Source organism: Pongo pygmaeus, chromosome X (assembly GCF_028885625.2).
Source record: "Pongo pygmaeus isolate AG05252 chromosome X, NHGRI_mPonPyg2-v2.0_pri, whole genome shotgun sequence".
Taxonomy (NCBI): domain Eukaryota; kingdom Metazoa; phylum Chordata; class Mammalia; order Primates; family Hominidae; genus Pongo; species Pongo pygmaeus.
In genome coordinates, this window is record NC_072396.2 from 22,373,768 (window position 1) to 22,394,788 (window position 21,021).

The window sequence follows — 21,021 nt, forward strand, 5'->3', positions numbered from 1 at the left end:
TACACGGATATATATGTATTTATCAAAACTCACAGAAATGGACAATTGAGCTCTGTATGTATGATTTCATTACATGTAAATTTACACTTCAGTAAAAAGGATAAACATAATTAAATCTGGATATCTATGACAGGGTCGGGGAAGGAGAGACGATTACTTTAGACGACCCCAAATCCTCATGGGTTAAAAGAAACAGCAAACCCCTGACCAGAACTGGCGAGCATGGAGAGTAGACAGCAGGGAGGGCCAAAGCCTAAGAAATCGCTACAAGACTAGACGCCAAGTTCTAACTACTGCCAGGACGGCAGCGCCCGAGCGCCCGCAAAAATAAGCCCCCGCGCCATTTCCGGTACTAGCAAATCCTCCTGTATGTCCCCACTGGAAGAGTCCGGTGGGAAACCGTGCCACCGCAAGGAAGGAGCCGGCGGTAGCTTGGTTCCTGAGCGGATGCTGGGGCTGTAAGGCGCGCGCAGTCAGCTGTTGGCGGTGCAGGGAGGAGGACGCCGGGGCTCGCCTTCCCTCCTCTGCCGCCGCCGCCGCCATGATTCCGGTGTCGCTGGTGGTGGTGGTGGTGGGTGGCTGGACTGTCGTCTACCTGACCGACTTGGTGCTGAAGGTGAGGGCCTTGGGCCTAAGGTCCAAGCCCGCGGTGCCCATGGCCGGAGCGCAAGGCCTTCTTTTCTCTTCCCCTGCCTGGCGCCTCCCGGGCTGGACGGTGCCCACGTGCGACAGTCCGCGTGGTGGATCGGCCCGGTGGAGTAAATAAAACATTGCCGGCCGCGGGAGGGGTGTGGCGGCCTGCGCGGCTGCCACTGTCGCAGTGCGGGGCAGTGCAGGCCCTTCAGCCTTCGGGTCCTGCCCGGGAGGCGCCAGTGGTGGGATCGGGAGGGCCGGGGCCCTGCCAGACCCAGCAGCTGCGGTGCAGCAGGGAGGAAAAGAAAACGTCTGCTTAGTAAAGACAGTGCTTTCCCTTATTGTTTTTAAGGTCAAGACGCTCTAGAGACTCAGATATTGGAATGAATCTAAATCAAGTCGTGATTTAAATCAGTAGTCTCAAATTTTTAAATGCATATGATCATCTGATTTGCGGTCAAAATGCAGATTCCGATTCAGCAGGTCTGCGGCAAGGCCTAAAATTCTGCATTTCTAACCAGTTCCCAAGTGCTACTCATGCTGCCAGATCACAGCGTGTACTTCAAAGTAGCACACTCAAACAGCAAGGATTTACATAACCAGTTTCTGACTACTTGAATTCTGATTTACACCCTGCACCCCACTTCTTCACACTAACCAGATACCCTGGGTGCACGGTCCATTTTCCAGTTATTTGAGAAGGGTAGCAAAAAATCAGGAAGAGTCATCTGACCACATGCTTCAGGCAAGCTTTTGGAATTGAGTATTGGGGGGTGGGGATGGGGAAGAGTAACTATATATGTGGAATAAGATCATATAAATTCTCAAATGTTTAATAAAAATTCCAGTTATGAATAGCAAAATCTTCATGTTATGAATACCATTTAAAATAGAAAACCATAGTATTGCGTGTTTTAGCTTTAACAATAAAATGAAATGAGACTTTTCCTTCTATCATTTAAACTTGTAGAGTGCAGGAGGTTATATAGCGTAGCCTTAGATCCAGGGCTGGGCTTCTAGCCAATGTGACCTTGGGAAAATTGCTATCTGTGCCTTGGTTTCTCATCTTTAAATAGAGATAATAGTAAGGATCTCCTAAGATTATAGAGAGAATTACATTAGTGTATCCACATAAAGTCTCGCTCCTCAACTTGAGGTTCAAGGACCAGTAGCACTTGCATCATTTGGGAGCTTGTTAGAAATGCAGAATCCCAGGCCTCACCCCTGACCTAGGGAATCAGAATCTGCATCTTAGCAAGATCCCAGGTGACTCCTCTGCACCTGTTTGTGTTTGAAAAGCACTGATGTGGCCGGTCACAGTGGCTCACACCTGTAATCCCAGCACTTTGGGAGTGGCTGAGGTGGGAGGATTGCCTGAGTCCAGGAGTTTGAGACCAGCCTGGGCAATATAATGAGACTTTATCTCTACAAAAAATTTAAAAGTTAGCCAACCATGGTGGTGCATGCCTGTAGTCCCAGCTACTCTGGAGGCTGAGGTAGGAGGATCACTTGAGTCTGAGAGTCAGAGGTTACAGTGAACCAAGATCGTGCCACTGCACTTTGGCCTGGGTGACAGAGCAAGACCCTGTCTCAAAAGAAAAAGCACTGATTTAAAGTACTTGGCATAGTGGTTAACATGTCATAAGCAATACAGGCCACAATGATTTTGTTGTTTGAAAAAGCCACATGAGCCAGGCATGGTGGTGCATGCAGCCTGTAGTCCCAGCTACTTGGGAGGAAGAGGCGGGAGGATCGCTTGAGGCCAGGAGTTCCACGCCAGCCTGAGCAACATAGTAAGACACATACACAAAGCCACATGATTTCTTCATGTTGCGTATGTGAAAAAAATCTAAAATAAAAAGAACTTTTACAGTCCCTAGTCACAAGTGTGTGAGGTGACCAAGATGTCACTGGTTTCAGTAACAACCCCTAGCTCCTTAAGAATGCACCATCCTCTGAGCAAAAGACCTAACGCCCACTCGGAGTATCTGCCTGGGAAATGGAGAGACCTCAACTTTTAGGAGCCTGCACCTTTAGTTTCTCTGCTTCCAGCTTGTTCTGCTGATCCACCCTGGGCTTTTCTAGGATTTCTGCATAGACATCTGTTGGAGAAGTGTGTCACTCCTTTTCCAAGTCTTGGAAAACAAGTACACTTAAAATTTAACTACCTGAAGACTGAGAGCAGATAACACTACAGATCCAAAGCAAACAGCTACCTATATTCAGACTATGGTCATTTTTTAAGACTATGATAGGGCTAAGATTTCCTTCTTGGACAGATAAGTTTCTCACATGGGTGGGCATGAATATGACAATATTTACTGTACTTACTGTAACTGTGTCAGGTATATAACACAGCCTTATGTCATCCAAAATCCTATATTAGTAAAGGACTTCAAACTTCCCTAAAGGTAAAACTCTTGTTGGGGCTGTGTATAAGCCCCTATCCCCACAACCCCAGAGAATTTAAAGGACATTATTGAGCCCAAGATGGCTTTAGATAAGTTTTTTACTTTTTATATGATCGAGGTTGGCCTAATTTCTTAGGGTTGTTGCTCAGAAGAAGAAAGAAAACACTGATCGCAACTGTCCCTTCTCTTGGATTGGTAGGGTTTTTTTTTTTTTTTTAATTATAACACAAGGCTTCTGGACCAGTGCTGTCCAATATGGCAGCTATTAGCCACATGTGGTTATTGAGCCTTTAATCAGAGCTAGTCCAAACTGAGATGTGCTGTAAGTATAAAGTTGATGTTGAAATTCAACGAATTAATACCCCCCCAAAAGTAAAGTATCTCAACAATAGTGTATGTTGATTACATGTTGAAATATCTTGGATATTTTGGGGTATAAGTATATGAAAATTAATATTTAAAATTTGGCTGTTAGAAAATTTAAAGTTGTATATGTGGCTTACATTTGTGGCTCACATATTTCTATTGGACAACACTGTTCTAAGCAGGGGTCAGCAAACTTTTTGTAAAGTGCTTGGTAGTAAGTATTTTAGGCTTTTTGGGCCACACAGGGTCTCTGTCACATATTTTTGGTTTTTATTGTCTTTTTATAATCCCTTAAAAATGTGAAAACTATTCTTAGCTCACAAGTTGTGTGAAAACAGTCTGTAGTTCGGATTTGGCCTGTGGCCCATAGTTTACCAGACCCTAATCTCAGTAGACCAGTTAGGTCTGTGACCTTTAATATTCTGAAGAATAAACATAAAGCTTTAAGATGATAAACATTTGGGAAGTCAGCATCTTGATTTCCTCTAGAAAATACTTTGTGTTATTTTCTTACACATTATAAATTGTTCTTCAAAACTGAGTGATGTAGAACTTTTCTTTCTCTCTTAGTCATCTGTCTATTTTAAACATTCTTATGAAGACTGGCTGGAAAACAACGGATTGAGCATCTCCCCTTTCCACATAAGATGGCAAACTGCTGTTTTCAATCGTGCCTTTTACAGTTGGGGACGGCGGAAAGCAAGGATGCTTTACCAATGGTATTCTTCATCTTCTTTTGTTTGGTTTAGGTTAATCATTAAGTGATCACGACAGACAGCTTGTTAAATTAACTATTTCCATTACTTTGCAGTTTTCTGAGTTTTAAAATATTGACAATATTAAAACTTTCTGGTTTTATATAACCTTATGGGATTGTATCATTGTGGCTTGCATACATTAAAAATCAAGGCATTTATGGCAATTTATGGTTAGGGGCTTTACAATGATCTCTGGGACACCCAAGATACTGGCAGGTTCTGTAGATGAGAGAATGTGAGGGTCAGGGGTGGCATGGTCTAAATTTCTTTTTGTTAAAAACTTAGCCCCAAATGGATTAGAGCTAAATGTAAACAATCAGATCATCAGAGTTAGCAGAAAATGCAATAGCAGATCAAAGCATACAAAGTGCAAAGAAGGATATAATAAAGAACAGAAATCAGTGAAATAGAAAATATACAATAGAGAAAATCAGCAAAGCCAAAAGTTAGTTCTTTGAAAATATTAATTGGGCCGGGCGCAGTGGTTCACACCTGTAATCCCAGCACTTTGGGAGGCTGAGGCAGGTGGATTGCTTGAGGCCAGGAGTTCGAGACCAGCCTGGCCAACATGGTGAAACCCTGTCTCTACTAGAAATACAAAAATTAGCCGGGCATGGTGGCGCACGTGGTCCCAGCTACCCGGGAGGCTAAGGCACAAGAATCGCTTGAACTTGGGAGGCGGAGGTTGCAGAGAGCCAAGATCACACCACTGCACTGCAGCCTGTGTGACACAGCAAGACCCTGTCTCAAATAAATAAATAAATAAATAGAAAATATTAATTGATAAATCCCTACCATGACTGATGAAGAAAAAAGAAACATAAGTAATTAAAAATGAGAATTGAGGCCAGGCACAGTGGCCCATGCCTGTAATCCCAGCACTTTAGGAGGCCGAGATGGGCGGATTGCTTCAGCCCAGGAGTTCGAGACCAGCCTGGGTAACATGGCGAAACCCCATCTCTACAGAAAATATAAAACTTAGCCAGGCGTGGTGGTATGGGTCTGTAGTCCCAGCTACTTGGGAGGCTGAGATGGGAGGATCACCTGAGCCCTGGGAGGTCAACGCTGCAGTGAGCTGTGACCGTGCCACTGCACTCCAACTTGGGTGACAGAGTGAGACCCTGTCTCAAAAACAAAAATTGGAATTGAAAAGAGGACATTACTACAGATTCTATAGACATTAAAAACATAGTAAGACTATTAAGAAAATTCTGTGCCTATAAATTTGACAGTTTTAATGAAATAAACAAGTTCCTTGAAAAGCACAACTTATCAAAGTTAGAAAACATGGCAGATTATCTCCACTATCCAATGGTAGCTTCTAATAATTAAAACAATAGAAAAAAGAAACTATTATTAAATTATACCATGTTAATATTTAAGCTCATTTTATCACAAAGTAAAGCTGAAATACAATGCAGACAATAGACGAGGTAGATGAAAAAGGATGGATGTCTATAACATCAAAAGGGCTTTCATAACGATATAAGGACAAGATCAAAACAATGTTATGTAAATGAGCAAGTGCATGAGAGGAAACAAACTTTTTTATCGGGAATGATATTCAGATTCTTAAGTTATCAGAGAATTATGCACATTGTGCACATGTACCCTAAAACTTAAATAATAAAAAAAAGAATTATAAATTATAGAACTGCTTAAACTAGTGCTCATACTTCAGTCAAATATTTGAAGTTCATGTAGGAAAAAGAAGCAGAGTTACTGAAATTTTTTAGCCATTATTTTAAAGCTATGAAGTGTGGCTGCTCAGTGAATTTGCTAGTCCATGAATTGAGAGAAATTGTAAATTAACATGATTTTTTTCCCTTTTGACAGGTTCAATTTTGGAATGGTGTTTGGCGTAATTGCCATGTTTAGCTCATTTTTTCTCCTTGGAAAAACGCTGATGCAGACTTTGGCACAAATGATGGCTGACTCTCCCTCTTCTTATTCTTCCTCCTCTTCTTCCTCTTCCTCTTCTTCTTCCTCTTCCTCTTCTTCATCTTCTTCCTCTTCCTCCTCCTCGCTTCACAATGAACAGGTGTTACAAGTTGTGGTAAGTATCGTCTTTTTGCTTTAAATAACTATCGAAATAGAGATGCAAGATACCACTTCTGATCTAGTGTAACTCCTATCCATAATATAAATATGAAAATAAATTAAAAGTCTCATAATTTTCAAATTACCTGCTTACACAAAAAAATTAATAAGAATACAGCAAGGAATTGTTGAAATATTGGTAGTAGTTGTAATATTAATGGTAACAGAGAACAAATGTTCTCTGTGTAAGACTGTCAGCAATTACACAGATATGTGACTGACTGTCTTTTTAAGATGTTAAATGATTGTTACTTTCAAAGAATAAGCATGCTGATTTAAGATCTCTATAATGTATAAGTAAATTGCATTCTAATTATATGCAAAGTGTTTCCCTTTCCTTTTCATGGCCTTCAGAGCCTAACCAATAATATCCTTTTAGTTAAAGATATAAGACCTTTCTGAATAGTCACTGTGATTTCTTAATGTGAAGAATAATGTGCTGAGTTGTACTCCTTTAAAACTCATGTGTAGACCTATACCTTATCATTTTATGTCTCCAAAGTTTGGAAGGGGGCTTTACATTGGCTCACTTTTATTTCACATTTTTACATTTATAGTTCCCATTTCCATGAGTCATGGATGTTGTTTTTAATCATGTTCTTATTAATGGAGTAGACTAAGGATTAGTAACAGATTGGGTTTTTTTTTCTTGTCTCTTTGTGTCCTCTACTAGGCTGGGTCACTGGGAAGATTTAGAAGTCATTTGTAGAGAACAATAATCTCTCCTATGGCCATAGCTCTTTCTTAGAGATTAAAAAGATTTACCAGGTGAGGCCTCAGAAGAAATTATTTATTTCTTCAGCAAACATTCCCTGCCTTACAGATGAGAAAATCAAGCCACAGACACGTTAAGGCACTTGCCTGTGGTCACAGCTCGTAACTAGTAGATCCATCATCACTGATCTTACAGCCTATAGACATTATGCTCTATTATTTTTTATTTTATTATCATTATTATTATTATTTGAGACGCAGTTTTGCTCTTGCTGCCCAGGCTGGAGTGCAATGGCGCGATCTCAGCTCACCACAACCTCCGCCTCCCGGGTTCGAGCGATTCTCCTGCCTCAGCCTCCTGAGTAGCTGGGATTACAGGCATGCACCACCACGCCTGGCTAATTTTGTACTTTTAGTAGAGACGGGGTTTCTCCATGTTGATCAGGCTGGTCTTGAACTCCCGACCTCAGGTGATCCACCCGCCTTGGCCTCCCAAAGGACTGGGATTACAGGCATGAGCCACTGCGCTCAGCCTATGCGCTACTTTTAAGAGAGACAAATAATTCTTCAAGGAACTATAAATAATTTTACTTAAAGTTTTATACCTCTAGGTATATGGTGGGAGGATAGGTGGGACTGGAGGCAAGAGAACAGGATAGTGCAGGATATAAGGTGGGAGATACAGGTAGGGTCTAGGTTATGAAGTTTATATTTTACCTGTAGGTAGCAAGTCTGTACAAAATGGACCAAAGTCATTAGACTGAAGATGTGGAGATCATTTAAGAGCAGTAATTTATTTTAGAAGTGATAAAGATATAAAATTAGTGGCAAGGAGAATGAAGGGGATGGATTCAAGTAACCTTTTGGAGTGGAATTCTCAGACCTTGGTGATTAATCGAATGTGAGGCTGGAGGGAGAAGGAAAAGTTTAGGATGACTCTCAGGTTACACGATTGGTTCTTGTTCACCAAGAAAGAGGGTAAGAGGGAAAGAAGCCAGTTGGAGAAAATATGATCATTGGCTTATCTGCCTGCTAGAATTAGAATGGCAAAACGTTGTTTAGAGAAGAAATTATTTCTTCTCTTTGCCACTCAGTTTATTCATAGTACTCACAAAAACGTCAGCTCTATTAGGAGTCCGTGCTTTGGAACCATTAAGAAGTCAGCTGCCCTCTGGAGCCCACCATGCATATTCATGTATAAGTTTAAGAATGTTATGAATCCTGACTTTGACATGAGCTCTTGTAGCTTAAGTAACATACTTTCTGTTTACTCTATAATTCCCGACAGCCTTGTTCAGTATTAATTCTCCAAACCATGGCACTCTGTGTTGTTGAAAGTATTCTGTATTCAGTATTCTGGTACCTCTGATACCCTGTGTGAATCATGGCAGAGACAGATGGGCAATCGTGTACTGTTGCCAGCAAATAAGACCTACCATCTGTTGGTATTATCACATATTCAAACTCTCACTTTATCTCACTCACTAGTACATGCAGAAAATAATAAAGAGAAGGAAGAAATATCCTATTGGACCAAGCTTACTGATTTATTTGAAATAAAGGTAAGGTAAGCAGGATATTTTGTGATATAGAGGGTATGTATGACAGTCTTAAGTATGTAAATTTAGAGAGGGGTCAGAGAAAAGTATAATACTGGAAAGATGTCTGAGAACTTAGGAATGGAGCAGGTATATAAAAAGGGACATAGAAGTTCTTGAAAAAAGTTGCTCAATAGGGTCCAAGTAAAGAGAATTTCAGATAATGAACATTATAAACATATCCATTTCCTTTGACTCTTTACCTCCACATCTGGGACTCTAGCTTAAGGAAACACTTTCAAATACAGAAAAAATAGTATTCATTAAGCTCTTTAGCCTAACATTATTTATTATTATGAAGAATTAAAAGCAATCAAAATATCTAATTGAGGAATGGTTAAATTATTGGATTGTCATTCAATTAGATATTATGCACACATTAAAAATGATTATAACTAGTTTTGGCCGGGCGCGGTGGCTTACACCTGTAGTCCCAGCACTTTGGGAGGCCGAGGTGGGTGGATCACCTGAGGTCAGGAGTTCGAGAACAGCCTGGGCAACATGGTGAAACCCCGTCCCTACTAAAAATACAAAATTAGCCGGGTGTAGTGGCGTGTGCCTGTAGTCCCAGCTATTTGGGAGGCTGAGGCAGGAGAACTGCTTGAACCTGGGAGGCGGAGGTTGCAGTGAGCCAAGATCACACCATTGCACTCCAGCCTGGGCAACAAGAGTGAAATCCCAGCACTTTGGGAGGCCAAGGTGGGCGCACTACGAGGTCAGGAGATCGAGACCATCCTGGCTAACATGGTGAAACCCCGTCTCTACTAAAAATACAAAATAAATAAATAAATAAAAATTAGCCGGCCGTGGTGGCGGACGCATGTAGTCCCAGCTACTCTGGAGGCTGAAGCAGGAGAATGACATGAACCCCAGGAGGCAGAGCTTGCAGTGAGCCGAGATTGCGCCACTGCACTCCAGCCTGGGCGACACAGCGAGACTCATCTCAAAAAAATATATAAATAAAATAAAACAACAACAACAACAAAAATGATTATAACTAGTTTCATAACTAGAGAAAGGACACTTGGAATTAATGGAATTTAGAAAATGATTCAAGCAGCATTGTTTGAATCTTCAGTTACTAAAGGAAGCTTTTTAGATGAGATTTCTCTGTGTCCATAAAAATAAATTCCAATTGAATTAAAATTAAAACTTGAAACCATAAAAGGCCTTGAAAGAAAAGACCCAGGTTATCATTTTTATGAGCACAGAATGAGGAAGACATAGAGCGAATAGTAGAAACCATGAATATTTTTTATGTAACAGTAACACCTTTATTTTTTATTTTTAAATACTTTATTAGAGCAGTTTTACATTCACAGCAAAATTAAGAAGGTACAGGGATTTCCCCCTTACAATGATGAACCAATGTGAATAGGTCATTACCACCCATAGTTTACATTAGGGTTCACTCTTGGTGTTGTAGGAAACCATGAATACTAATAGATTTGACTACCTAAATTTTACATATCAAAAACTAAAAACAAAGTAAAATTAAAAGGCAAACAAACTGTGGAATACATTTATGTCATGTATTACAAAGGACCAATGCTGATATTTGAAGTGATCTTACGGATCAGTAAGAAAAAGCTGAATACTTTAGGAGAAAACAAGTCAGGTTATCAGTAGGCAACTCGCAGAAGGACCAAAAAATGGTCAGAAGTACGGGGAAAGTTCAGCTTTACAAATGGTCAAAGAAATGTAAATCACATGGCAGATTTGAATAAAATCAGCTTGCCCAAGGTTATGGAAGGGTCTGCTTTTAGAGTATAATTTGATGACATGTATCAAAATCTTTTAAATTTTGTGTAATAATAGCATTTACTACCCTCTCTGTGAGGCATAACATTAAACATTGGACAAAGATTAGCTCATTTCATCCTCAAAATTACCCTTTTGTGCAAATGTGGTTATTTCCATTTTAATGATGAGAAAATAGGAATGTTGGAGGAATAATGCCAACTTTCCCAAGGTCATTTAGCTAGTTAAGAGATAGAGACAGGACCAGCCGGGCGCGGTGGCTCACACTTGTAATCCCAGCACTTTGGGAGGCTGAGGCAGGCAGATCACGAGGTCAGGAGATTGAGACCACGGTGAAACTCCGTCTCTACTAAAAATACAAAAAAAAAAAAAATTAGCCGGGCGTGGTGGCGGGCGCCTGTAGTCCCAGCTACTCGGAGAGGCTGAGGCAGGAGAACGGCGTGAACCCAGGAGGCGGAGCTTGCAGTGAGCCGAGATCGCGCCATTGCACTCCAGCCTGGGCGACAGAGCGAGACTCCGTCTCAAAAAAAAAAAAAAGAGACAGGACCTCAAACCCATAATATGCCTCAAGAACCCAATCCCTTAGCAAGTATGTTCATCTAAGAATTTCTTCCTCCAAAATATTTAGGTGTGTGTGTCCAAATATCTTTATCACATTATTTATAAGAGCAGAAACTTAATTAAATGCCCGTTTATTCCATAGAACACAGTGTAGCTATTAAAAATCATATCGAAATAGAAAATACTCATAGGAAGATGTCTGTGACACTGTTAAGTGAAGGGGCAAATTTCAAAACCAGATTTATAATAAAAGTATAGTTTTTAAAATTATGTGTACAGGAAAAGACTAGGACATACATCAGAATGGTTCGGAATGGTTTTGTATGTGTATGTATGTTTGGGGAGCAGAATTTTAGGCTTCTGTTTTGCTTTGAATTTTCCAGTTTTCTTGCTTTAAACATATTTTTTATAATTAATATAATAATTATAAAAGAAAGCAGAAATTTCCTCCAGAAGGATACCTTTTAGTTCCAACTCCTGGACTGTAAGAAATAGATTCTCAGTATGTAAATGGTATTCCTGAGCCTGGTGTGTCCCACTTAGCCTAACTTATTGTCTCTCTTTAACAGATGACATAACTTGGGAGTGATTACTTATGAGAATATATCTTTGCTATCTAAAAAAATTTGCTGTGCAGCTCTTATCTTCCCTTGTGTATGCAATAATATATACCTGCACATTTTAGGAGCAGGATTGTAAGACAACTCCTGCTTCATATGTTTGTAACATGTCTGTATGTTCCAAATGCCTTAATTTCAACATTAAATTTCAATTTTAATGTATTTGTGTATCTCTTTCACACTATTTTTCTGACCAACATAGTAGACCAACTGATGGAATAGAAGGGTATAGTGCTCCCACACTGATCAGGATCCCTATTAGACCAGCTTTCATTACCAGCTCACCTATAACTTGAGGATATTAAAATGAAACTCGCTGATTAATAATATGGAGTTCCTATATTAATCAACACAAGTACTTGGAACCTTGCAATAACAATTCAGAGGAAGGTCTAGGAATTTTAACAAGGATTCCCAAATCAGGCATCCAGCCCTTGAGGTTGGGTCAGCTGCTGCCTACTTCACTGTCATCCTGCATTCCTTGCCACTTTGCTGGGCTCCCTCATTCTTTCCCATGGTGAAGACTCCAGGAAGCTAACGTTTCAACTGTTTAACCTGGTGTTTCTCATTCTCTTTAGATTGGTGGTGTGCTTGTTCCAGAGAAACTGGCTAGTTTGAGAAATGAAATAGTGTTTTTGTTTTTTATTATGATAGAAATGGAGAAGTGAACCATTGTCATATTACTTTTAGTTTGCAGAACATTCAGCTTGAAGGTTTAATACAGAATGAACATCATGTAACTTAGTGCCCAAGTGGGACTCCCCTGCACCCCCACTGATAATTGCTGTTATATTGTGTCTATGAACAGGTTCCTGGTATAAATTTACCTGTCAATCAACTGACCTATTTCTTCGCGGCAGTTCTCATTAGTGGTGTTGTACATGAAATTGGACATGGGATAGCAGCTATTAGGTAATGATATTTACCTTTTTCTTTGCACTACATGCAAAAAAAGCTTTTCATTTAGGAGGATTTATTACTAAAATCTGCTACATTTGATACTTCACTATTTTTCTTTCTGCGGCTATTGCCTAGTGCATAGCCATCATTTGTTACTTTGAGGAAGCTTCTTTTTTTTATAGAGAAGATTAATATGTTGATGAATATGCTCCGTTAACCATGGACATATCTGTAATCAGGGTCTTTCTATCCTTTGCCTTTTCCAGTGTGGTTATCCTCATGATGCCTCAAAGTTTTTTTACCAAGTCCTGAAAGCCAGTCTTTCTATTCATTGAGTGAGAATGATAACCACTGTACTCAAAACCCACTCACCTTAAAACTTTATTTGACTTATCAGCTGAAATAATTTCCTGCTTCTGCTTATGTCCTCTGCTGGCTAGCGCAAGAAAACTGAAAGCACTGGGTTTAACAAATATCATAGTCTATCTAGAAACCCAAGTGGAAGATAAGAAGAGACCTGGGACTAGCTTTGAGTATCACTCCCTGTTCTTGGTCTTGGCTTCCCAAATGTATCACTGTAACTATACCTAAGCATTTAGAAGCCTATAACACATATAAAATCATGATGGGGAGAAGGCCAAGTCATAACTCCCCTGCTACCTCCATTGATAATTACAGCCATAATTAGCAAGCATGCTAATAGGAATGTGTTTTATCCTTTTGGTGTGTGGACCAGAGAAAAGGTTAAAAACCTCTGTTTTGGCAGAGAAGATATAATCACTTCTTATTACTTTCCAGTTGTTTATGAACAAGAGTCTATTTATTGGCAATAAATCCTCATCTTGACAGAGCATATACTGTTACACAGATGTGCACAATAGTGGCTTAAAGTGGTGGCTGCTGGGTTTTTTTTTTTCTTTTTAAATCTCCTTCAATGCTTTGCAGCCTTTAGGATTTTACCTATAGACACATCGTTAATAACAGCTTAACAATTTACAGTATGTTTGTAAAAATAACTTGGGTAATTTTTTTTTAAATCCCAACTGCCAAGAAAAAAAAATGAACTGTACAGTTGTCTTATATATTTAGTATTAAGCAACAGCACAATATATTTAGGTGATACTTTTTTCTAGGGGGGCTGTTTGGTTTTATGAGACTTAAATACTAATTTTTGGAAAATGAAGTGATAAAAAATGGTTCTCTTTTTTTTTAATATGGACATCAAAATCTGCTGAAAAAACTGGTTCTCTTAAGGACAATCTGAGCATTATGCATGTTTAAACATACTTATTTAACATTAGCTTGATAGGACTACACCTAGATAAATCTCCACCATTATTTATAATTGCTAAGACAAACACAAGTTATTAGGTAATTTACTTGAATTATATTGTCTCCTGTGTCCTTCTCTGAAAATAGTTCAGAGTAAACCATAAAAATGTTTTTCATTTTCTCATAAAAGCCATTTCTGTATATATGTGACTAACTTCAATTATTTGCTCAACACATTGGTTTCTAAAAATTTTGAAGTTATGTCTATTTCAGTATGCCCTATTTTACAAAATTCAATTTCACAGATAACCAAATCTGTGCATTATTATGAAATTAAGATTATATATAGTATAGATATAATTTTTTGGCTGTTCAGAGAGACTTTCTGTTTTTTAAGCAAGAATTCAAATTACAGTGAAAAGTTTTAAGATTATGTACACTATTAATTTGATAAATATAATAGTATTAGTAAACTCCATTTTCTTATGTGATTTCTTAGGGAACAAGTTCGATTTAATGGTTTTGGGATTTTTCTCTTCATTATTTATCCTGGAGCATTTGTTGATCTGTTCACCACTCATTTGCAACTTATATCGCCAGTCCAGCAGCTAAGGATATTTTGTGCAGGTAACAGACTTAATTTTGTTTTAATATTCATCTGTGGTTTTCGTTTTGATTTTCTATGGTTAGTGCTTTTTGGAAAATATATCACAAATGACAATATCTTATCTTTTGGTTAATAACTTCAGTTTATAAGACCCCTTCAAAAGTAGAGGAGTAAAATAATTTACATTCCAGTTGCTTCCTTAAAACCAACTAAAAACAACATAAATTAATTTTAAAAAATTTAAAAACAGAGGAAAACTTTGTTTTGTCCACAACATGAAATCACAAACTATGAAGAATGTCAACTCAGCTGAAATAGAATGAAATTTGCATCAAATCAAGGGAGAATACGAAGAATTGACTAAGAGATAAATCAAAAGTATCCAGGAATGGAAAAAAAGGGTTATGAAAGGATGAGTAGTGAGCTCTAGCACTATCAGAGTTCAATCAGAGAAACAGAATCCCTTGGAGATGGAACCACAGTTCCAGCTGAGTGAAATTGACATAAGACAAATCCATCACAACCCTGCATCACTTTTAATGGAATAACTGAGGCTAAGCAAGTGTGGAGTTAGAATTCTCAAACTAACAACGACAACAACAACAAAAAAAAACTTGAAGGTGGGAAAAACAAAAACGGGAAATATAAATACTCATTTCCTCAACTTCATAGTGGAGAGGACATCTGCCTGAACTTGATAAATCGAGAAATAGAGGCTTGAGTATATCACTTAAGATTATAAATGTAAATACTACAAGATCTAAAAACACACATAAACTTCTCAAGTTATCACAGTGAAAGCATGAAACACAGATCAAAGAAAACAGACGCTATATCAAAAGATAAACCATGGTAATGAATTTAAGACCAAAACACATTTATTTTGTCAATAAATATAAACCTGAAATAAGCTTACCTACTGAAAGAAACATGCCCTTAGTTTGTATTTAAAACATGTCCCAAATATGTGATGTATAAAATAAATATGTCTAAATAATTACTCAAAAATATTGAAAGTAAAGTGATGAGCAGAACATGCAAATGGGAACAGAAAATAAGACCAAAAGCATTATATTAGACATTGGGGGCCATTTAACAATAATAAGGAATATAAGCCACAATGAAAATATAACAGTTGTGAATCTTACTGTATCAAGTAACAAACCATCAAAGCAAAACAAAAATGGGAAAAGTATAAGAAGAAACAGAAAGGTAATAAAAAGACTCACGTTTTAATATATGGCAGATAAGTATAAAAAAGTTAGGCTAAGGTAAAAATAGGTATGTCAAACTCTATACCATGAACACAGATGACAATATTTTTTCAAGTGCCCATGGGACTTAAAGTCGCAGTAAATTCCCAAGAGAAGACTAGCAAACTAAGTAAAAACTACCTGAAATTTAGAAATTTATCTTAATCACACCTTGGATCAATTTAATTCAAACCTGTGATTTCATTAGACCAAAAAATTATGATGATGAAATCATTTTACTGAGATAATGTTTAAAGTTCTGCTAAAAGAAAAATGCACTGCCTCAGGCAGTTATGCAATTACAAATGGAAATAGATTAGTTGAGTATTAAACTTAAGTGAGAAAAGAACTGTAAAATAATTAAGAAATGATGACGTAATTAGTAAGGATATAGGCAGAAAATAATAAATTAGAAAAAACAAAACTAGATCTGCTAAATCCAGAAGCTGTTAAAAAAAATCAAAGGTCGAACAATGAGAAAAAGCATCTAAAGACAATTAGCAATCAGATTGGGGAATAACAATTGATAACAGAGAAAATAAAAACAATTATAAGTGTTGTTTGCTCATCTCCACAAAAAAAAATTTCAAAACCCTGTGTAAATATAAGAAAATAAAAATAGCTGAAATTAACCCAAGAGGCAATCAAAAAAATCTAAACAGGCAAATAAGTACAATGGGAGAAATTAAGAAAGTTGATAAAGAATGCCCTTTCTTTTTCTTTTGAAATGGAGTCTCGCTGTGTTGCCCGAGCTGGAGTGCAGTGGCATGATCTAGGCTCACTGCAACCTCTGCCTCCCAGGTTGAAGCGATTCTCCTGCCTCAGCCTCCTGAGTAGCTAGGATTACAGGCACGAGCCACCACTCCCGGCTAATTTTTGTATTTTTAGTAGAGACGGGGTTTCGCCATGTTGGGTAGGCTGGTCTCAAACTCCTGACCTCAAGTGACCTTCCTGCCTCGGCCTCCCAAAGTGCTGGGATTACAGGTGTGGGATTACTGCGCCTGGCCCAGCTACTCTGGAGGCTGAAGCAGGAGAATCGGTGGAACCCAGGAGGCGGAGGTTGCAGTGAGCCGAGATCGCGCGCCACTGCACTCCAGCCTGGGTGACAGAGCGAGACTCCGTCTCAAAAAAAAAAAAAAAATCCTTAGTAAAAGTAGGAATAGCTGCATACATCATAATAGCACAACACTTCGCATTCCTATTAAAGGACAAGACAAATTCTATCAACTATTACTGATATTAAATGTCGTGTTAGTGCAATTAAATGAGAAAAAAGCATAAAAGGAGTAGGCTTTGTTGGCAGGTACTGTTATATGGGATGGACAGGAGAGGAAGACATGAAAATCATCTAAAATTAAATACATAAAAAATCAGTAAAGAGCCTGCTTACAAAATAGTCGAAAAACAACAGCTGGGCGGGGCCGCAGGGTGGCGCACGTGAATACGTGGGCATGTGCGTGTGTACGCGGACACGTGCACGTGCTTTTGGGGCCGACAGACGCGCCAGTTGCCTAGGCGCATGCGTCTGGCTATCCCAGAAGCACCTGCGCTTCCCGGCTCGTGCTTTCTTCAGGCTCGCGCCTTTCTCAGCAGCTCGCGCCTTTTTCTGCAGCTCACCCCTTTCTCTGCAGCTCGCCCCTTTCTCTGCAGCTCCCACCTCACTCCCCTCAGCGTTCTTTTTCCCACTGTCTTACGGTTGCTGCTAACCTAACTAACTCTCAGCCATGGCCTCCAACGAAGATTTCTGCATCGCACGAGACCTGGAGATCCCAGCAGATATTGTGGAGCTCCACGACATCAATGTGGAGCCCCTTCCTATGGAGGACATTCCGACGGAAAGCATCCAGTACGAGAATGTCGATGGCAATTGGATCTACGGTGGCCACAACCATCCGCCTCTGATCGTGCTGCAGCCGCTCTTCACGAACACGGGCTATGGCGACCACGACCAGGAAATGCTTATGGTGCAGACACAAGAGGAAGTGGTGGGCTATTGCGGCTCAGACAACCAGCTAGGCAACGACTTGGAGGACCAGTCGGCCATCCCGGATAGCATTGAAGACGAGCGCTTCCAGCTGACCCTGGCCTCTCTGTCGGCCTCGGCGGCATCAACATCAACCCAGAGCCGCAGCAAAAAGCCCAGCAAAAAGCCCAGCGGCAAGAGTGCCACCACCACTGAGGCCAGCCCGGCAGGCAGCAGCTCCAACGAGGGCACGAGGAAGTGGGAGCAGAAGCAAGTGCAGGTCAAAACGCTGGAGGGTGAGTTTTCCGTGACTATGTGGTCCCCTAACGATAACAATGACCAAGGGGCAGTGGGTGAAGGCCAGGCTGAAAACTCACCTGATTATTCCGAGTACTTGAAAGGGAAGAAACTTCCTCCTGAGGGGTTACCAGGCATTGATCTCTCAGATCCTAAACAGCTGGCAGAATTTACTAAAGTGAAGCCCAAAAGGTCCAAAGGAGAACCTCCCAAAACAGTCCCTTGTTCTCATAGCGGCTGCGAAAAGATGTTCAGGGATTACTCCTCCATGAGAAAACATCTCCACATCCATGGGCCCAGAGTCCACGTATGTGCAGAATGTGGCAAAGCTTTTCTTGAGAGCTCAAAGCTGAAACGACACCAGCTGGTCCACACCGGCGAGAAGCCGTTTCAGTGCACATTCGAAGGCTGCGGGAAACGCTTTTCCCTTGATTTCAATTTGCGCACACACTTGCGCATCCACACCGGCGATAAGCCCTTCGTGTGCCCCTTCGATGTTTGCAACAGGAGGTTCGCTCAGTCAACCAACCTGAAAACCCACATATTAACGCATGTAAAGAACAAAAACAGCCCGTGAAAAGGAGAAGACCCCTCTCAGACTTGGGAATTATCTTCCAGGACTGCAGTAGGGAATAAATATGCCTCTCAAAGCTTTGTATGTTGTTTCTAAGAGTTTTTAAAAAATGAATCCTGCCCATCTAAGGTTCGTGTTTTGTTAGAGTAGTAAAAATACAATTTAAACGTTTTTAAAAAGGTAAACCTTGACATAAGATAATAGTGTTAAGATGCCATAGCTTGTTCTGTAACTGTTTTTGTAAAGTTTGGTCCCAACAGGAGAAAAATTCGCAGACTTCACATCAAGAGACGGTTCTTACAAACTGTGTTTAAAATGGGACTTTTCACATTCTTAGAAATAGGAAGTTCATTTATTGTTTACAATGTTTTTAAAAAACTTGTTAAAAAATTCAAAATGTTCATGTTTATACTTTTAGGAATATGCTTAATAAGTCCATGTATGGTTTTTCTGGAGGTTGATAACTTTGGGAAAGATTTACTTTAAAAGAGTGAACAATTATATGCATACGTGAAGTATTTTCCTGCTTAAAAAAGTTATATAAGTGTTCTTTGTTTTAATCTTGGTTGTATTCTTGGATGTTAACACATCTTGCATTTTAGCTGTATTAGGTCATGTAGTATTGATATTAGGTGATTTAATAGTACTAGTTTAAACCTATTTTAGTCATTTTATTTTCCCCAAAATACTACCAGATGCTGTTGTTTAGTGTAATTTCTTTGCCTGTTCAGTTAAAGTAGTGCTCAGTTGTAGAATATATTGTGTATATGTTGACTTTAACACTTAAGTACATCCTGTGTAATAGAAAAAGCAAAATAAAATACCTCTTCGAAAGAAGGAAAAAAGTAGTTTGCCTATATCAATGCAGAAGTTAGAACTAAAGAAAAGGGGGAGGCTGCTACTGGCATCTGGTCGGTGGAGGGAGATCAGGAATGCCACTAAACATCCTACAATGCACAGACAGCCCCACGAAACATAATTATTTGGCTAAAATGCCAATAGTGCCAGGTGCAGGGGCTCACGCCTGTAATCTCAACACTTTGGGAGGCCAAGGTGGGTGGACGCTTGAGCTCAGGAATTGAACATCAGCCTGGGCAACATGGCAAAACCCGGTCTCTACCAAAAATACAAAAATTAGCTGAGTGTGGGGCGCACACCTGTGGTCCTAGCTACTCAAGAGGCTGAGATGGGAGGATCCCTGGAGCTGGGGAAGTCGAGGCTGCGGTGAGCCGTGATCGAGCCACTGCACTCCGGCGTGGGTGACAGAGTAAGACCTTGTGTCAAAAAAAAGAAAAAGGATCGGGGGGCTGGGCGCCGGGCTCCTGCCTGTAATCCCAGCACTGTGAGAGGCTGAGGCGGGTGGATCACTTAAGGTCAGGAGTTCCAAGACCAGCCTGTCCAACATGGTGAAACTACCCCCCAGCTACTTAAAATTATAAAAATTAGCCATAGACTTCGTAGACTTCACATCAAGAGACGGTTCTTACAAACTGTGTTTAAAATGGGACTTTTCACATTCTTAGAAATAGGAAGTTCATTTATTGTTTACAATTTTTTTTAAAAATTGTAAAAAAATTCAAAATGTTCATGTTTATACTTTTAGGAATATGCTTAATAAGTCTATGTATGGTTTTTCTGGAGGTTGATAACTTTGGGAAAGATTTACTTTAAAAGAGTGAACAATTATATGCATACGTGAAGTATTTTCCTGCTTAAAAAAGTTATATAGGTGTTCTTTGTTTTAATCTTGGTTGTATTCTTAGATGTTAACACATCTTGCATTTTAGCTGTATTAGGTCATGTAGTATTGATATTAGGTGATTTAATAGTACTAGTTTAAACCTATTTTAGTCATTTTATTTTCCCCAAAATACTACCAGATGCTGTTGTTTAGTGTAATTTTTTTGCCTGTAGCGTATATTGTGTGTATGTTGACTTTAACACTTAAGTACATCCTGTGTAATAGAAAAAGCAAAATAAAATACCTCTTCTAAAGAAGGAAAAAAGTAGTTTGCCTATATCAATGCAGAAGCTAGAACTAAAGAAAAAGGGGAGGGTGCTACTGGCATCTGGTCGGTGGAGGGAGATCAGAAATGCCACTAAACATCCTACAATGCACAGACAGCCCCACGAAACACATAATTATTTGGCCAAAATGCCAATAGTGCCAGGTGCAGGGGCTCATGCCTGTAATCTCAACACTTTGGGAGGCCAAGGTGGGTGGATCGTTTGAGCTCAGGAGTTGGACATCAGCCTGGGCAACATGGCAAAACCTGGTCTCTACCAAAAATACAAAAATTAGCTGAGTGTGGGGCACACACCTGTGGTCCTAGCTACTCAGGAGGTTGAGATGGGAGGATCCCTGGAGCTGGGGAAGTCGAGGCTGCGGTGAGCTGTGATCGAGCCACTGCACTCCAGCGTGGGTGACAGAGTAAGACCTTGTGTCAAAAAGAAAAAAAAAGAAAAAGGGTCAGGGGGGCTGGGCGCGGGGCTCCTGCCTGTAATCCCAGCACTGTGAGAGGCTGAAGCGGGTGGATCACTTAAGGTCAGGAGTTCAAGACCAGCCGTCCAACATGGTGAAACCACCCCACAGCTACTTAAAAATACAAAAATTAGCTGGGGGTGCTGGCACA

General features: G+C 39.8%; 1 protein-coding gene across 4 annotated transcripts in view; it reads left to right on the top strand.

The window, feature by feature from the left end:
- Nucleotides 1-363: 363 nt before the first annotated feature.
- The window catches only part of LOC129024843 (membrane-bound transcription factor site-2 protease), a 45,828-nt gene continuing 25,170 nt past the window's right edge, over nt 364-21,021 (top strand). Inside the window, exons 1-6 of one of the 4 annotated variants that reach the window (XM_054472094.2) lie at nt 364-616; nt 3,981-4,129; nt 6,005-6,224; nt 12,331-12,434; nt 14,194-14,321; nt 17,295-20,394. In XM_054472094.2, coding sequence (XP_054328069.1) covers nt 542-616; nt 3,981-4,129; nt 6,005-6,224; nt 12,331-12,434; nt 14,194-14,321; nt 17,295-18,391 — 1,773 coding nt within the window. In that variant the 5' untranslated portion in view covers nt 364-541 and the 3' untranslated portion in view covers nt 18,392-20,394. Of the gene's footprint in view, nt 617-3,980; nt 4,130-6,004; nt 6,225-12,330; nt 12,435-14,193; nt 14,322-17,276; nt 20,395-21,021 lie in introns of those variants that run through there. The other 3 variants (XM_054472093.2, XM_054472096.2, XM_063660428.1) reach the window with 3 other exon arrangements.